The sequence below is a fragment of the Ovis aries genome, chromosome 3 (genome assembly GCF_016772045.2).
Source record: "Ovis aries strain OAR_USU_Benz2616 breed Rambouillet chromosome 3, ARS-UI_Ramb_v3.0, whole genome shotgun sequence".
Lineage (NCBI taxonomy): Eukaryota > Metazoa > Chordata > Mammalia > Artiodactyla > Bovidae > Ovis > Ovis aries.
In genome coordinates, this window is record NC_056056.1 from 96,335,412 (window position 1) to 96,346,017 (window position 10,606).

At 50.6% G+C, this 10,606-nt stretch overlaps 1 protein-coding gene across 4 annotated transcripts; it reads right to left on the bottom strand.

The window, feature by feature from the left end:
- Positions 1–44: 44 nt before the first annotated feature.
- CCDC142 (coiled-coil domain containing 142) lies at positions 45–7,260 on the bottom strand. Of its 4 annotated transcripts, XM_015094472.4 has the most exons (9): positions 6,111–7,260; positions 5,737–5,823; positions 5,509–5,658; positions 5,245–5,375; positions 5,062–5,175; positions 2,140–2,254; positions 1,746–1,923; positions 1,422–1,621; positions 45–1,290 (listed from the first exon to the last, which is right to left on the bottom strand). In XM_015094472.4, the coding sequence occupies exons 1-9, from the start codon at positions 7,171–7,173 to the stop codon at positions 1,034–1,036; spliced, it is 2,295 nt and encodes a 764-aa protein (XP_014949958.2). In that variant the 5' UTR covers positions 7,174–7,260; the 3' UTR covers positions 45–1,033. The 4 variants fall into 4 exon arrangements, with proteins under 4 accessions (XP_014949958.2, XP_042104062.1, XP_042104060.1 ...); XM_042248128.2 differs by lacking the exon at positions 5,737–5,823; XM_042248126.2 differs by having other exon boundaries at positions 5,509–5,823.
- Positions 7,261–10,606: the final 3,346 nt, after the last annotated feature.

A 10,606-nucleotide genomic window follows, 5' to 3' on the forward strand; every position in this document is an offset into this window, starting at 1 on the left:
AGTGTCTCTAGTGCGAGAGTCTGCGAGCCGCGGCGCACTTCCGCAGTCACGGACCTCCGCTCGGTGCGGATTCTCCGCCGCTGTTGGCGGTGCTGGTCCCCAAGCCGCCGCCCTGGGCTCCCCAACCGACAAGAGGAGGAACGCCAGGAAGGAGAGAGACGGTTTCGGCACAGGGTATGGAGGGCCCAAAGTACGCCCTCAATAAACACTACGTGACGTCAGTAGCCCTCTTGTACCACGGTGAAGACAGTGAATAATGCGAAAGCCATTTGCTCCTGGCTCGGATGACACGCCTTCTGCAGCCTCTCCCTCTCTGCACCCTGCTGATCTAGGTTACCACCGTCTTAAGTGCTGGTCCCTTCCAAGGGGAGGGCACTACCACCGTAGGGATTATAAACCTACCAGAGGGTGAAGCCCACTCAGGTAATTTCAGATTAAATGTGTGGACTCTGGAGTAGCTAACGCTTACACGTGAAGGTTCTACAGCCCACTATTCTTAAATGACTAAAAACAGTAAGGAGGGGAGTACAGGGTACTGTAACATAGGCCGTGGGGACTGATTTGGGTGCAGAAATTCCACCTCTGTGGTTCCTGAGGAATTACTTTGTAGTAGTGTCCCAACCTGTCTTGTGTTTAGCCTGGCTCCTGGGATTTAAGAGGAAGTGACATCAAGGCTCCCTGCTTTCTATTGGTTTTCCCTTTCTCCTGGGATCCAACCCTAGAGTCTTACTCCCAGGATTTAGCTGCTAGTGTCTAGCCCTGAGATGTCTTTACTAATGGGGAACTGTGCCTGAGCCTCCCAAGGATGCTGACCTCCAGGTTTCAAGCTGTGATTATGCCCTTTACTCTGGATTCCAGGCAGTTGGAGTAGTGATCTTGGATTAGCTTTTCAAGTCCAGGCTCTGTGTAGCTTGTGGTTCTCAGATATGCTTTCTTCCAAGCTCCCAATTAAGCTTTTAAAATATGCATGTCTAAATGTCTGGGCTTTTTCAGACAGAGATGGGGAGCTCTGACTAGCTTTTGATGAGGGTCTTTAGGATTCAGAACTGGTCCCCAGGCAGGAAAGAAAAGATAAGTGCCAGCGAGGATGCTGGTGCTGCCTCAGAGCAAGCCAGGCCTGCTGGTTTCCTACCAGGTAAGCATCAGGGCTAGGTCCTCCTCCCCACAGTGTACTTAGCAGCTGAGCTGTCTGGGTTGGAAATACTCCAGGCTGAAGAGGGGGCTCCAAGCTCTCCAGGCTGTTGAGGCTGCTGCTGGGCAATTCCATGGTCTGAACCTCATTACATGCACCTGGTAAGGCAGGAGGGGAAGGCAGGTAGCTAGCAAGGGGGACACTAAAGCCAGACTGAGGATGGGAATGGGTTACGAATAATGAGCTAGGGGCAAAGAGAGCCTGGAGTTGGGGAGGGAGAGTGACTCACAGCAACAGGGAAGCCCCCTGTGGACTTGAGTCTTGGGTAGGGGCTGCTGCAACAGACACAGCAGGGCCCCATCCAGCCGCTGGAAGATGCTGAGCATGAACAGAGTCTGGCGAAGTTCTGGAGACAGGCCCCACTGCTCCTCCTCCAGCAAGTCCCTGACCACTCCAAAGTCTTGTCTGAGCTGCAGCGCCCCCTGCAGGCTGAAGGCCAAGGTACAGTGTGGCCACCTGACCCTCCTGCCTCTCCAAACTGCTCTTCCCCACCATTCCCCTCCCTTTTTTCAGTTCTGTTCATTGCCCTGCCACTTCCTTCTTTTCTTCTCACCTGAACCGGATCCCATGAGAGAGGATGTGGTCAAGCCAAGCACCCAGGATGGCGTTCAGCACCTGGCTCAGGGCAGGGGCCTGGGCTTGGGGTGGCAGTCCGTGCAGTCCTTGCAACACAGGCTCCAGTATCCTGCGGACCACCAACCCAGCATACTCACTAGGAATGCTGGGAAGTTCTGGAGTGAGAGAAGAGAAAGGACAGGATATGAGGTTAGGGAGATCCCTCCAACCCCTAATGGAGCATTTGGGGGAAGAGGGTAGGATTTCAGGGTGTGGGGACAAAGAAGGTGAGGACAAGGATGGAGGCAGAGAGGTGGAGCCCCTCAAGGACGCGGAGGGGCTTGGACACTGTTACCCTGGGAAGCCTGGGAGGGAGTGCTGAGATGAGTTACCAGGACACAGACGATGCCGCCAGTACCGACCCCGTGGCATGTGGAGTTCGAAGTCCTGTGTGGCTTGTTTATGACATTCTTGAAAAAAGAGACTCAGTGACTCTTCAGGCAGGAGCTGTGGGGATAAGGAAAAAGTAAAAGGGCTTGCTTATCTGTGAGGGATTTGTCAAGTCATATGCTCTTCTAAATCTGAGGTGTTTATTAACCTGGCATCCATAAAGCCCCAGAACAGAATTGTATGCATAATTGTATGGGCTTGGGCATTTTCTGAGGAGAGATGCTATAGCCTTTACTGAGTTTTCCAAAGGCCTGGACTGAGAAAAGATTATGGACAATTGACCTAAGATTACCCTGCTCTCCTCAGCTTGATTTAGAAAATGGATATCCTCCAGGTTTATTCTGTAGGAACATTAATAGGAAAAAAAAGATGGAGACACCCTCACTACCACCAGTGTTCAAAAACAAATGCTACAGAGAGGGGTCTGCATGATGTGCAGACAGGCAGTGGCTGAAAAGAGAAGTGAATTGTATGATCTTCTGTCATCTATGAAAGGAAGGCAAGGACTGCTTGTACATCAGGAGCAATCAATGTAACTTTCTGAGATTCAAGAACCTTTGGAATGTCCTCACACTGAATATTCTTTATAGCCACTTACATTTCCCCAAAGCATTATAACCCACAAAGCAAGAAAAAGTCCATGTGCTGGTTTGGTTTCTCTGGTTTGATAGGTTTTGTTTTTGGATGCGGGAGAAGACAGCAAAAAGAGAGAGGTGTCTACAGCCCATCTTGGAGAAGAACCCCACGAACTGGGGTGTATAGTGGCCGGTCTAAAGAAAAGGTGACTGTATGCCTGAAGCCTGAAGAGGATGGGACTGGGTTGGGGGGCGGGGGTGGGCAGACTTGGTGGGGGAGGGCCCCTGTGGCTCCTGATACATATCCTGACAACAGCCTATCTAAATCCAAACTCTTCTCTTAGACCAAACATCAGAACCCCTTTCTCCCTTATGTATGGTAAAGAAGTTACCCTTTTGTCAACTGACATTTGTCAGGAAATTCTGTACTCAGCACTCAGGAAATACAAGGTCACACTATGAGACAGTTTTTTCTTTGAGACATTACAATCCAGCTGAGGAGAAAATGCATATCTGATTCTTCTTTTTCGTCCCAGTGCTGTATGTAGGTGAAAGCCCAGAACAGACCCAGCAGTAGAGCAAGGCATGAAACTAGATGGCGTTTTGTTCACATGGTGAGCACACTGTCCCTGCCCATTTTGCTCCATTCTCACTGCAGCTACCACGACTTGGACCTTTCTCATATTATGTCTCCCCACTTCCCTTCTATCCTGACTGCTATAGCTAGATCAGACTCTATCACTTACAACTTAGAATGGCTCCCTGTCACTTACGAGATAAAGTCTAAAATCTGTGGGCTGGTGTTCACTGCCCTCCATGTCTTGATGACAACCTACTCCTCCACAATCCTCCACCCCTGCCCTTGACATGTGCACAAGTATATGCCCATGTACATGCGCACACACACACAAAGGGAGCTTTTGCTTTGGTCAGGCCATCTCCCCACTATTCCCCCAAGGAACTATGAACTCCCCACCTCCAGTAACCCCTGCTGCTCCTCTGAGGCTACCCATCTACCAGCGTGAGCCACAGGCCCTGTATGGAGCTTCTGTTACTACATGCCCACCAAAGCCTTCCCTCCCCAGAGCTCCCACAATCATCACTGCCCAACCCTACTCATGAAGAGCCCGTTCTGGGACATGTTGAATTGAAAGAGGACATGGGAGTAGAAATGCCCAACAGGCAGATGCAGATGGTGGATTAGGGCCAAACTGTGAGGGTTCACAGTGCCTTGGTGCAGAGAGAGGAGCAGAGGGACAGGGGCTACACTCCACAACCATGCCCCTATATTCAGGGCAAAGAGGCGACATCTAGGCAGGAAGAGAAAACAAAAAGAGGGACATCATCCACAATAGGGACAGACAGAGTGTAAGATGGAGAAAAAAATAGAGTTTAAGTCATAAATTTAGAGGAAAATAATAACATATTAGAAGAAACAGCCAAGAATGAATGAGCATCACCACTGTAGAACAGGGATTAGTCGTGGAGGCAATTAAAGTGCTAGTTTTTCCATCACAAGCCTTCTAGAAGAATATTTTGTTTTAATAAAAATACAAGTTGTACTTAAGAAAAAGAAACATTCTATCAAAAACTAGTAAAGTCAATCATTTATCTTGCTTATTCTCTACAAAATATACCTCAAAGTAACCAAATAATTTTTGAGGCCAAGTTTCACTTGGGACTTCCCAGCTGGTCTAGTGGTTGAGTCCAGTTTCCAATGCAGGGGACCCCAGTTCAGTTCCTGGTCAGGGAACTTAGATCCCACATGCAGGGGGCACCTGAGCCCCCACACTGGTGCTCATGCACAATGAAAGATCTCACATACGTCAATGAGGATTGCACATGCCACAACTAAGACTCAGCCAAATAAGTAAATTAAAATTTTTAAGGTTTCACCTTGTAAGAGTAATCTGATTAACAATGAAGAAAGGATGACAGAGTTAGATGTCACCACCTTGCACCCTCTAATGAAATAATGGTTATAGACAGTGATCATCAGTGGCTGTTAAAGTCACAACAGGAGAGCCTGACATAGGAGTTGGGGGTTGGGATATACAAATGAAAGAAACTGACCATGAGTTGATTGTTATTAAAGCCTCAGTGGTAGGAATATGGAGGTTCATTATATTCTTCTACTTATGTATTTTCAAAATTTTTTCCATAATGAGAGGACAAAAAGTGGATTTAGTGGCAGTCCACACAAGAAAAGATACATTCAGTGGCAATTCCAAGGCACTAAGTTGTTCCACCACCATCACAATCAGCCCCGAAGCTGATGCCTCTCCTTACCTGGATCTGCACAGTCAGCTTCCGGATCTCCAGGCCCAGCTGCTGCTCTACATCCAGAGCCAAGCTTTCCTCTGAGGCCAGGCGAGACAAAGCTTCTGCCTCCTGCAGTAGAGGCTTTGATAGAAACAGAGTGAGGTCTGAGCCCAACGCAGGATGCTCCCCTCCTGCTCCCTAGCTACTCACAGGTAAGTCCTTCTGGATCAGGAGCAGGAAGGAACCTGGGGCCCATGCTGCCAGATACTGCTGAGTTCTGCTCCAAAACCAGAGCAAGGTAGTTTGCAGGGTACAGAGCCCCAGGGCAAGGGGTGCAGGACCTGCGGACAGGAGGGACAATATCTGAAGGGATATGGAGCACCTTTGGGAAGAGGCAGGTTTCAGAACACAATAAGGAATAAAGGGGGTATCCTGTGTTCTCCTATCCCCCCCATCCCCAGCACCTTGTCTCACCTGGTGGCCCGCAGAGGAGGAGTCCTGACCTGGGCTCCCGGAGGGCATCCAAGAGAGGAGGGAAGAGCTGTTGTAAAAGTTTGCTGGTACAAGAGGATGCAGGAAGGCTGCTCTCATTTCCACTAGCAGATCCCAAGACCTGGCAGAAGCCTGAAGATGAGAGGTATGGTTTGATAAGGAAGGGGCAATCTGGGGCTTGTGTGACTGCCATTACCCCTTCCTCCTCACCTTGATCCCAGCTCCAAATAAGAGACTGATGAATTAGGTTGCGACACAAAGAAGCCAGCTCCTTCTCACACTCCTGAGGCAGTGATGCTAGTGGAAGAAATGACTCTGGAGCCTGAAAACAAGGTCTCTCTTTTCCACAGCCACTGCCCCCACTCAGTGATGGGGGAAGTTTCCCCCAAGACTCAAGGCTGGCATGGAAAGCAAGACCTTGCCTTTAAAGCTAAGAAGCTTATAACCTGAACCCCCAGGGGTTGGGAGGGGTGGGGGATGTTCCTTCTAAAGGGCCTGCTTTTGTAGTCTTGTGGCAGGTGAGTGAGGTGTATACGGAAGTAAGACTCAGCCTTCCCAAACACCCACCCAGGCCCATCACTCACCCTGACCCAGTGCCTGACTCAGTTGCTGTGCTGCTGCCCTGGGGTCCCTCCAGGGTCCTAGACTTAGGCTCTGGGCACAGGCTGCCCACAGCAGGGTCCAGTACTGGCTCCACAAGGCTCCGGCCCTTCCAAGCCCCAGTTCACTGCTGGCTGAACCCGTCACGCCCCCCAATAGGCCCAGTAGCCCTGGCAACAGCTCCCGCTCCTCTTGGCACCATCTGAGGAGCTGGTCCCTCAAGCCAGATCCCCTGAGCGCCTCATCCAGCCAACCTGCCGCCTGGCAACCCCGCTCCCCTGTCAGGAGGCGGAGCACACGGCAGGGAGGATACGGGCGCGCTGATGCTGGGACTTGGCTGAAGGCTTTCCCCTGCAGCTGGTGGTACGCTGAAAGTGCCAGCATCAGGTCGGCGAGTTGGGACGACAGGGCTGGGGTGGCGGGCGCCCGGCCCAGAGCTCGAAGCCGCATCTCGACAGTAGCATCCAAGCGCTGGGCTGCTAGTCCGACTGGGCGTGCCAGGAGTCGCGGGTGGGGCGTCTCCAGGAGCCTGCTTCGCAGGACCGCCCCTCCGGAAAGGTGCTGTAGCAGGTCGCGACACAGCTGAAGCAAGGGGCCGTGGCTGGGAGATGGAGCGCCGGGACTCAGGATCCTCAGGAAGCGCACGGCCGCCTGTAGGTGGAGGGCGCAATCCCGCGCTTGGAGGAGCTGCTCCCGCTCGCGCTGCAGTCGCAGCAACACAGCCCTGAGACGCCGTAGCGCCGGAGGAATCAGGCCGCCGGGTGCCAGCTCCCGCCCACGGTCTACAGCGCCAGCCTCACTGTGCTCTCCTGCGTCCGCCGGCGCCACCCACCACGGCTGCTCTTTCGGAGCCCCGTCAGGCCGAGGGTCCTGGCAGAGGATGCTCCGGGCGACCGGCAGCGCCAGCCAGCCACGAACGTCCCCGCGGAGAGCGCCTGCCCGCTTTCTCTGCCACCGCTCCTCCTCGGCGCCCCCGGGCTGCGCCCGTAACGGCGGCACGGTAGCCAGCGGAGGCAGAAGGCCACCAGAGCGAGACGCCTGGGCCATGGGACACCGTGTCCGGAGCCAGCCTAACGATTCCCACCACCCCGCACTGCCCAACGCCCGCCACAGCGGCGGCTCCGCCCTATCCCCGGAGCCTTCAACTCTTGCCAGGGTGCCGCCGGGACCGTCATGGACTCTCTGGCGCTCCGTAAGCGCATGCTTCCGCCCTCGACAAAGATGGCTGCATCCTCCGTCTCACTTCGCCCTTGGCGGGTATCAAATACCCTACTGTCTTTCATTCTCGCGTCACTGTTGACGGGGATGGCGCCGATTCCGAAGACTGTGGGGCTAGTCAAATTTGGTAAACAGGTGAGACAAGACCAGAGAGGGTCCAGGAGGGCTCCACTTGGATCTGTTTTCAGTGGGATTTTGTGCTTCGCGAGGCGGGCAGAGGGCTCCGACTCGCCTACCTCGAAGCCACCCGACGCGCTGCCGCTTTAGTTTCCTGTAGTGTTCTTGCCTGGAGAATCCCAGGGACGGGGGAGCCTGGTGGGTTGCCGTCTATGGGGTCGCACAGAGTCGGACACGACTGAAGCGACTTAGCAGCAGCCCCAGCAGCAGCAGGCTTTCCTCTGCGGCCTGGCTGCCCGCTGGGGGTCGCTGCTGTCTCCAAACACTGCAGGATATTCGGTCCTGAGGACTGAGGCGCCGCAGAGGTAAAAAGGACTCCATGGGAATTCTCTGGCTGGCCTGTGGTGCTCTCCCGGGTCTTTGGAGAGGAGTGACTGTGGGGGCTTACTCTCAAGCAGCGCGATGCAAGTGGAGGGAGGGTGGGGAGCCAGGGACAACTCGGCGGTGATAAATGGGCAGGATTGGGCAAAGGAGGGTTGCGGATTGGGAGTGGGTAGTTGAGGATTGGGGATGGCTCAGTAATAAAAAACCCACCTGCCAACGCAGGAGACGTGGGTTCAATCCCTGGATGGGGAAGATCCCCCGGAGAAGGAAATGGCAATCGGCTCCAGTATTCTTGTCTGGGAAATCCCATGGACAGAGGAGCCTGGTGGGCTACAGTCCATGAGGTCACAAAGGAGTCAGACGCTACTTAGTGACTAAACAACAAGGAGTTGCTTGGGGAAAGATATGAACAGAGGGAACAAAGACGCTAAAGCAAAAAAAAAAAAAAAAAAACAACCTTAAAGAGAACTTCACTGAAGTGAGACCTTAGTTATGGGTTTGAGAGAAGAGACGAGAAAGAGGACAGCAAGTGGCTTGAAAGAGTGGCACATGGGTTTGGAGGGTTATTGAGGGAGGGACAGGATCAGATTTGGGAGCACTGAGAAGCTATACTTCCAGCTGCTTCCTGGTTATCTCAAAAAGCGACAAGTCCAGAAGTTAATTCATCATCTTTGCAGATTCACTGCATTTCCTCTAATCTTGATTAACCACGCAAATGTCCTTCCAGTTGCTTTATTCAGAAATCTGAGAACCAGTCTCCACATTCCTCTTTTCCTTTACCTCATTTGTGTTGTCAGTCACAAAATCTACTTCTGAAGTGTCTTTTGGATCAAACCCATTATTTCCAGTCCTGCTTCTGCAGCCACTGCCCTAGTTCAAGAATTCATTATTTCTGACTTGAACAGTTGTAATGACCTGCTGACTAATCATTTCACGCCTAGATTCATCTCTTTCCCCAGTACTCTTTCATTTGAGCATTTCACTCCCTAGATCAGATCCACTGGTATCACTAATAAGACAAAATCCAAACTCACTAGATCACACAGGGTTCTTCAGGCCCAGCTCCTGGCTGAATCTCAATTACAGTAGCCGCCTCACCCATCTTTGAGCATTCAGCATACACTTATTGAGCACCAACTATGTACTGCACACTGTTTTAGGCACTGGGAAGAAAACATTAAGCCAAACAGACAAAAATCCCTCTATTCATTGAATCAGGAGTGTCTAGTGGGGGCAGCCAGTCAATAAATAAACAATATGTCAAATATGAGAAGTATAAAGAAAGATAAAGCAAAAAGGAAGTTAGGGAACACTGAGAAGAATTGAGAGGTTTCACTTTTTAAATGGAGTGGTCAGAGAAGTCCTCCCCTGAAAGATTTAAATAGGGATCTGAAGGGGGTGAAGGACTGAGCCATTCACTGGGGAAAGAGCATTCAAGGCAGAGGAAATAACACATACAAAAGCTCTGAAATGGGAGCACACTTGGCGCATTGTAGAAACTTCAAAGGAGACTGCTGCAGTTGGAAGAGGATGAAAGGGTAGGAGATGATTTCCTGAAGAGATTGGGTGGCCAGATCATGTGTGGCCAGGTCGTGAATTAAGAGAGTAGAGTAGACTGTGTTTTGGGGAGAAATAGAAGGTCAAGGTAGGCCTTTTTCTGTTTGGTTTTAAAGATGGCTTACACTTACTAAATTACTGCACAATTGCTCTCATCTCAAACGCTAGTAAAGTAATGTTCAAAATTTTCCAAGCCAGGCTTCAGCAATATGTGAACTGTGAACCTCCAGATGTTCAAGCTGGTTTTAGAAAAGGCAGAGGAACCAGAGATCAAATTGCCAACATCCTCTGGATCATTGAAAAAGCAAGAGAGTTCCAGATAAACATCTATTTCTGCTTTCTTGACTATGCCAAAGCCTTTGACTGTGTGGATCACAATAAACTGAGGAAAATTCTGAAAGAGATGGGAGTAGCAGACCACCTGACCAGCCTCTTGAGAAACCTGTATGCAGGTCAGGAAGCAACAGTTAGAACTGGACATGAAACAACAGACTGGTTCTAAACAGGAAAATGAGTACGTCAAGGCTGTATATTGTCACCCTGCTTATTTAACTTCTATGCAGGGTACATCATGAGAAACGCTGGGCTGGAAGAAGCACAGGCTGGAATCAAGATTGCCGGAAGAAATATCAATAACTTCAGATATGCAGATGATACCACCCTTATGGCAGAAAATGAAGAGGAGCTAAAAAGCCTACTGATGAAAGTGAAAGAGGAGAGTGAAAAAGTTGGCTTAAAGCTCAACATTCAAAAAACGAAGATTATGGCATCTGGTCCTATCACTTCATGGTAAATAGATGGGGAAACAGTGTCAGACTTTATTTTTTTGGGCTTCAAAATCACTGCAGATGGTGATTGCAGCCATGAAATTAAAAAACACTTTCTCCTTGGAAGAAAAGTTATGACCAACCTAGATAGCATATTGAAAAGCAGAGACATTACTTTGCCAACAAAGGTCCATCTAGTCAAGGCTATGGTTTTTCCAGTAATCATGTATAGATGTGGGAGTTGGACTGCAAAGAAAGCTGAGTGCCAAAGAATTGATGCTTTTGAACTGTGGTGTTGGAGAAGACTCTTGAGAGTCCCTTGGACTGCAAGGAGATCCAACCAATCCATTCTAAAGGAGATCAGTCCTGGGTGTTCATTGGAAGGACTGATGCTAAAGCTGAAACTCCAATACTTTGGCCACCTCATGCGAAGAGTT

Excerpts from the sequence above, each read along its gene's own strand:
- CCDC142 (XM_042248126.2), bottom strand. The coding sequence starts at position 7,173 with ATGGCCCAGGCGTCTCGCTCTGGTGGCCTTCTGCCTCCGCTGGCTACC. Across the intron at positions 5,824-6,110 it reads GAGTCAGGCACTGGGTCAGG|CATCACTGCCTCAGGAGTGT; the intron begins GTGAGTGATGGG and ends TTCTTCCACTAG. Across the intron at positions 5,176-5,244 it reads TGATCCAGAAGGACTTACCT|CCTCTACTGCAGGAGGCAGA; the intron begins GTGAGTAGCTAG and ends TTTCTATCAAAG.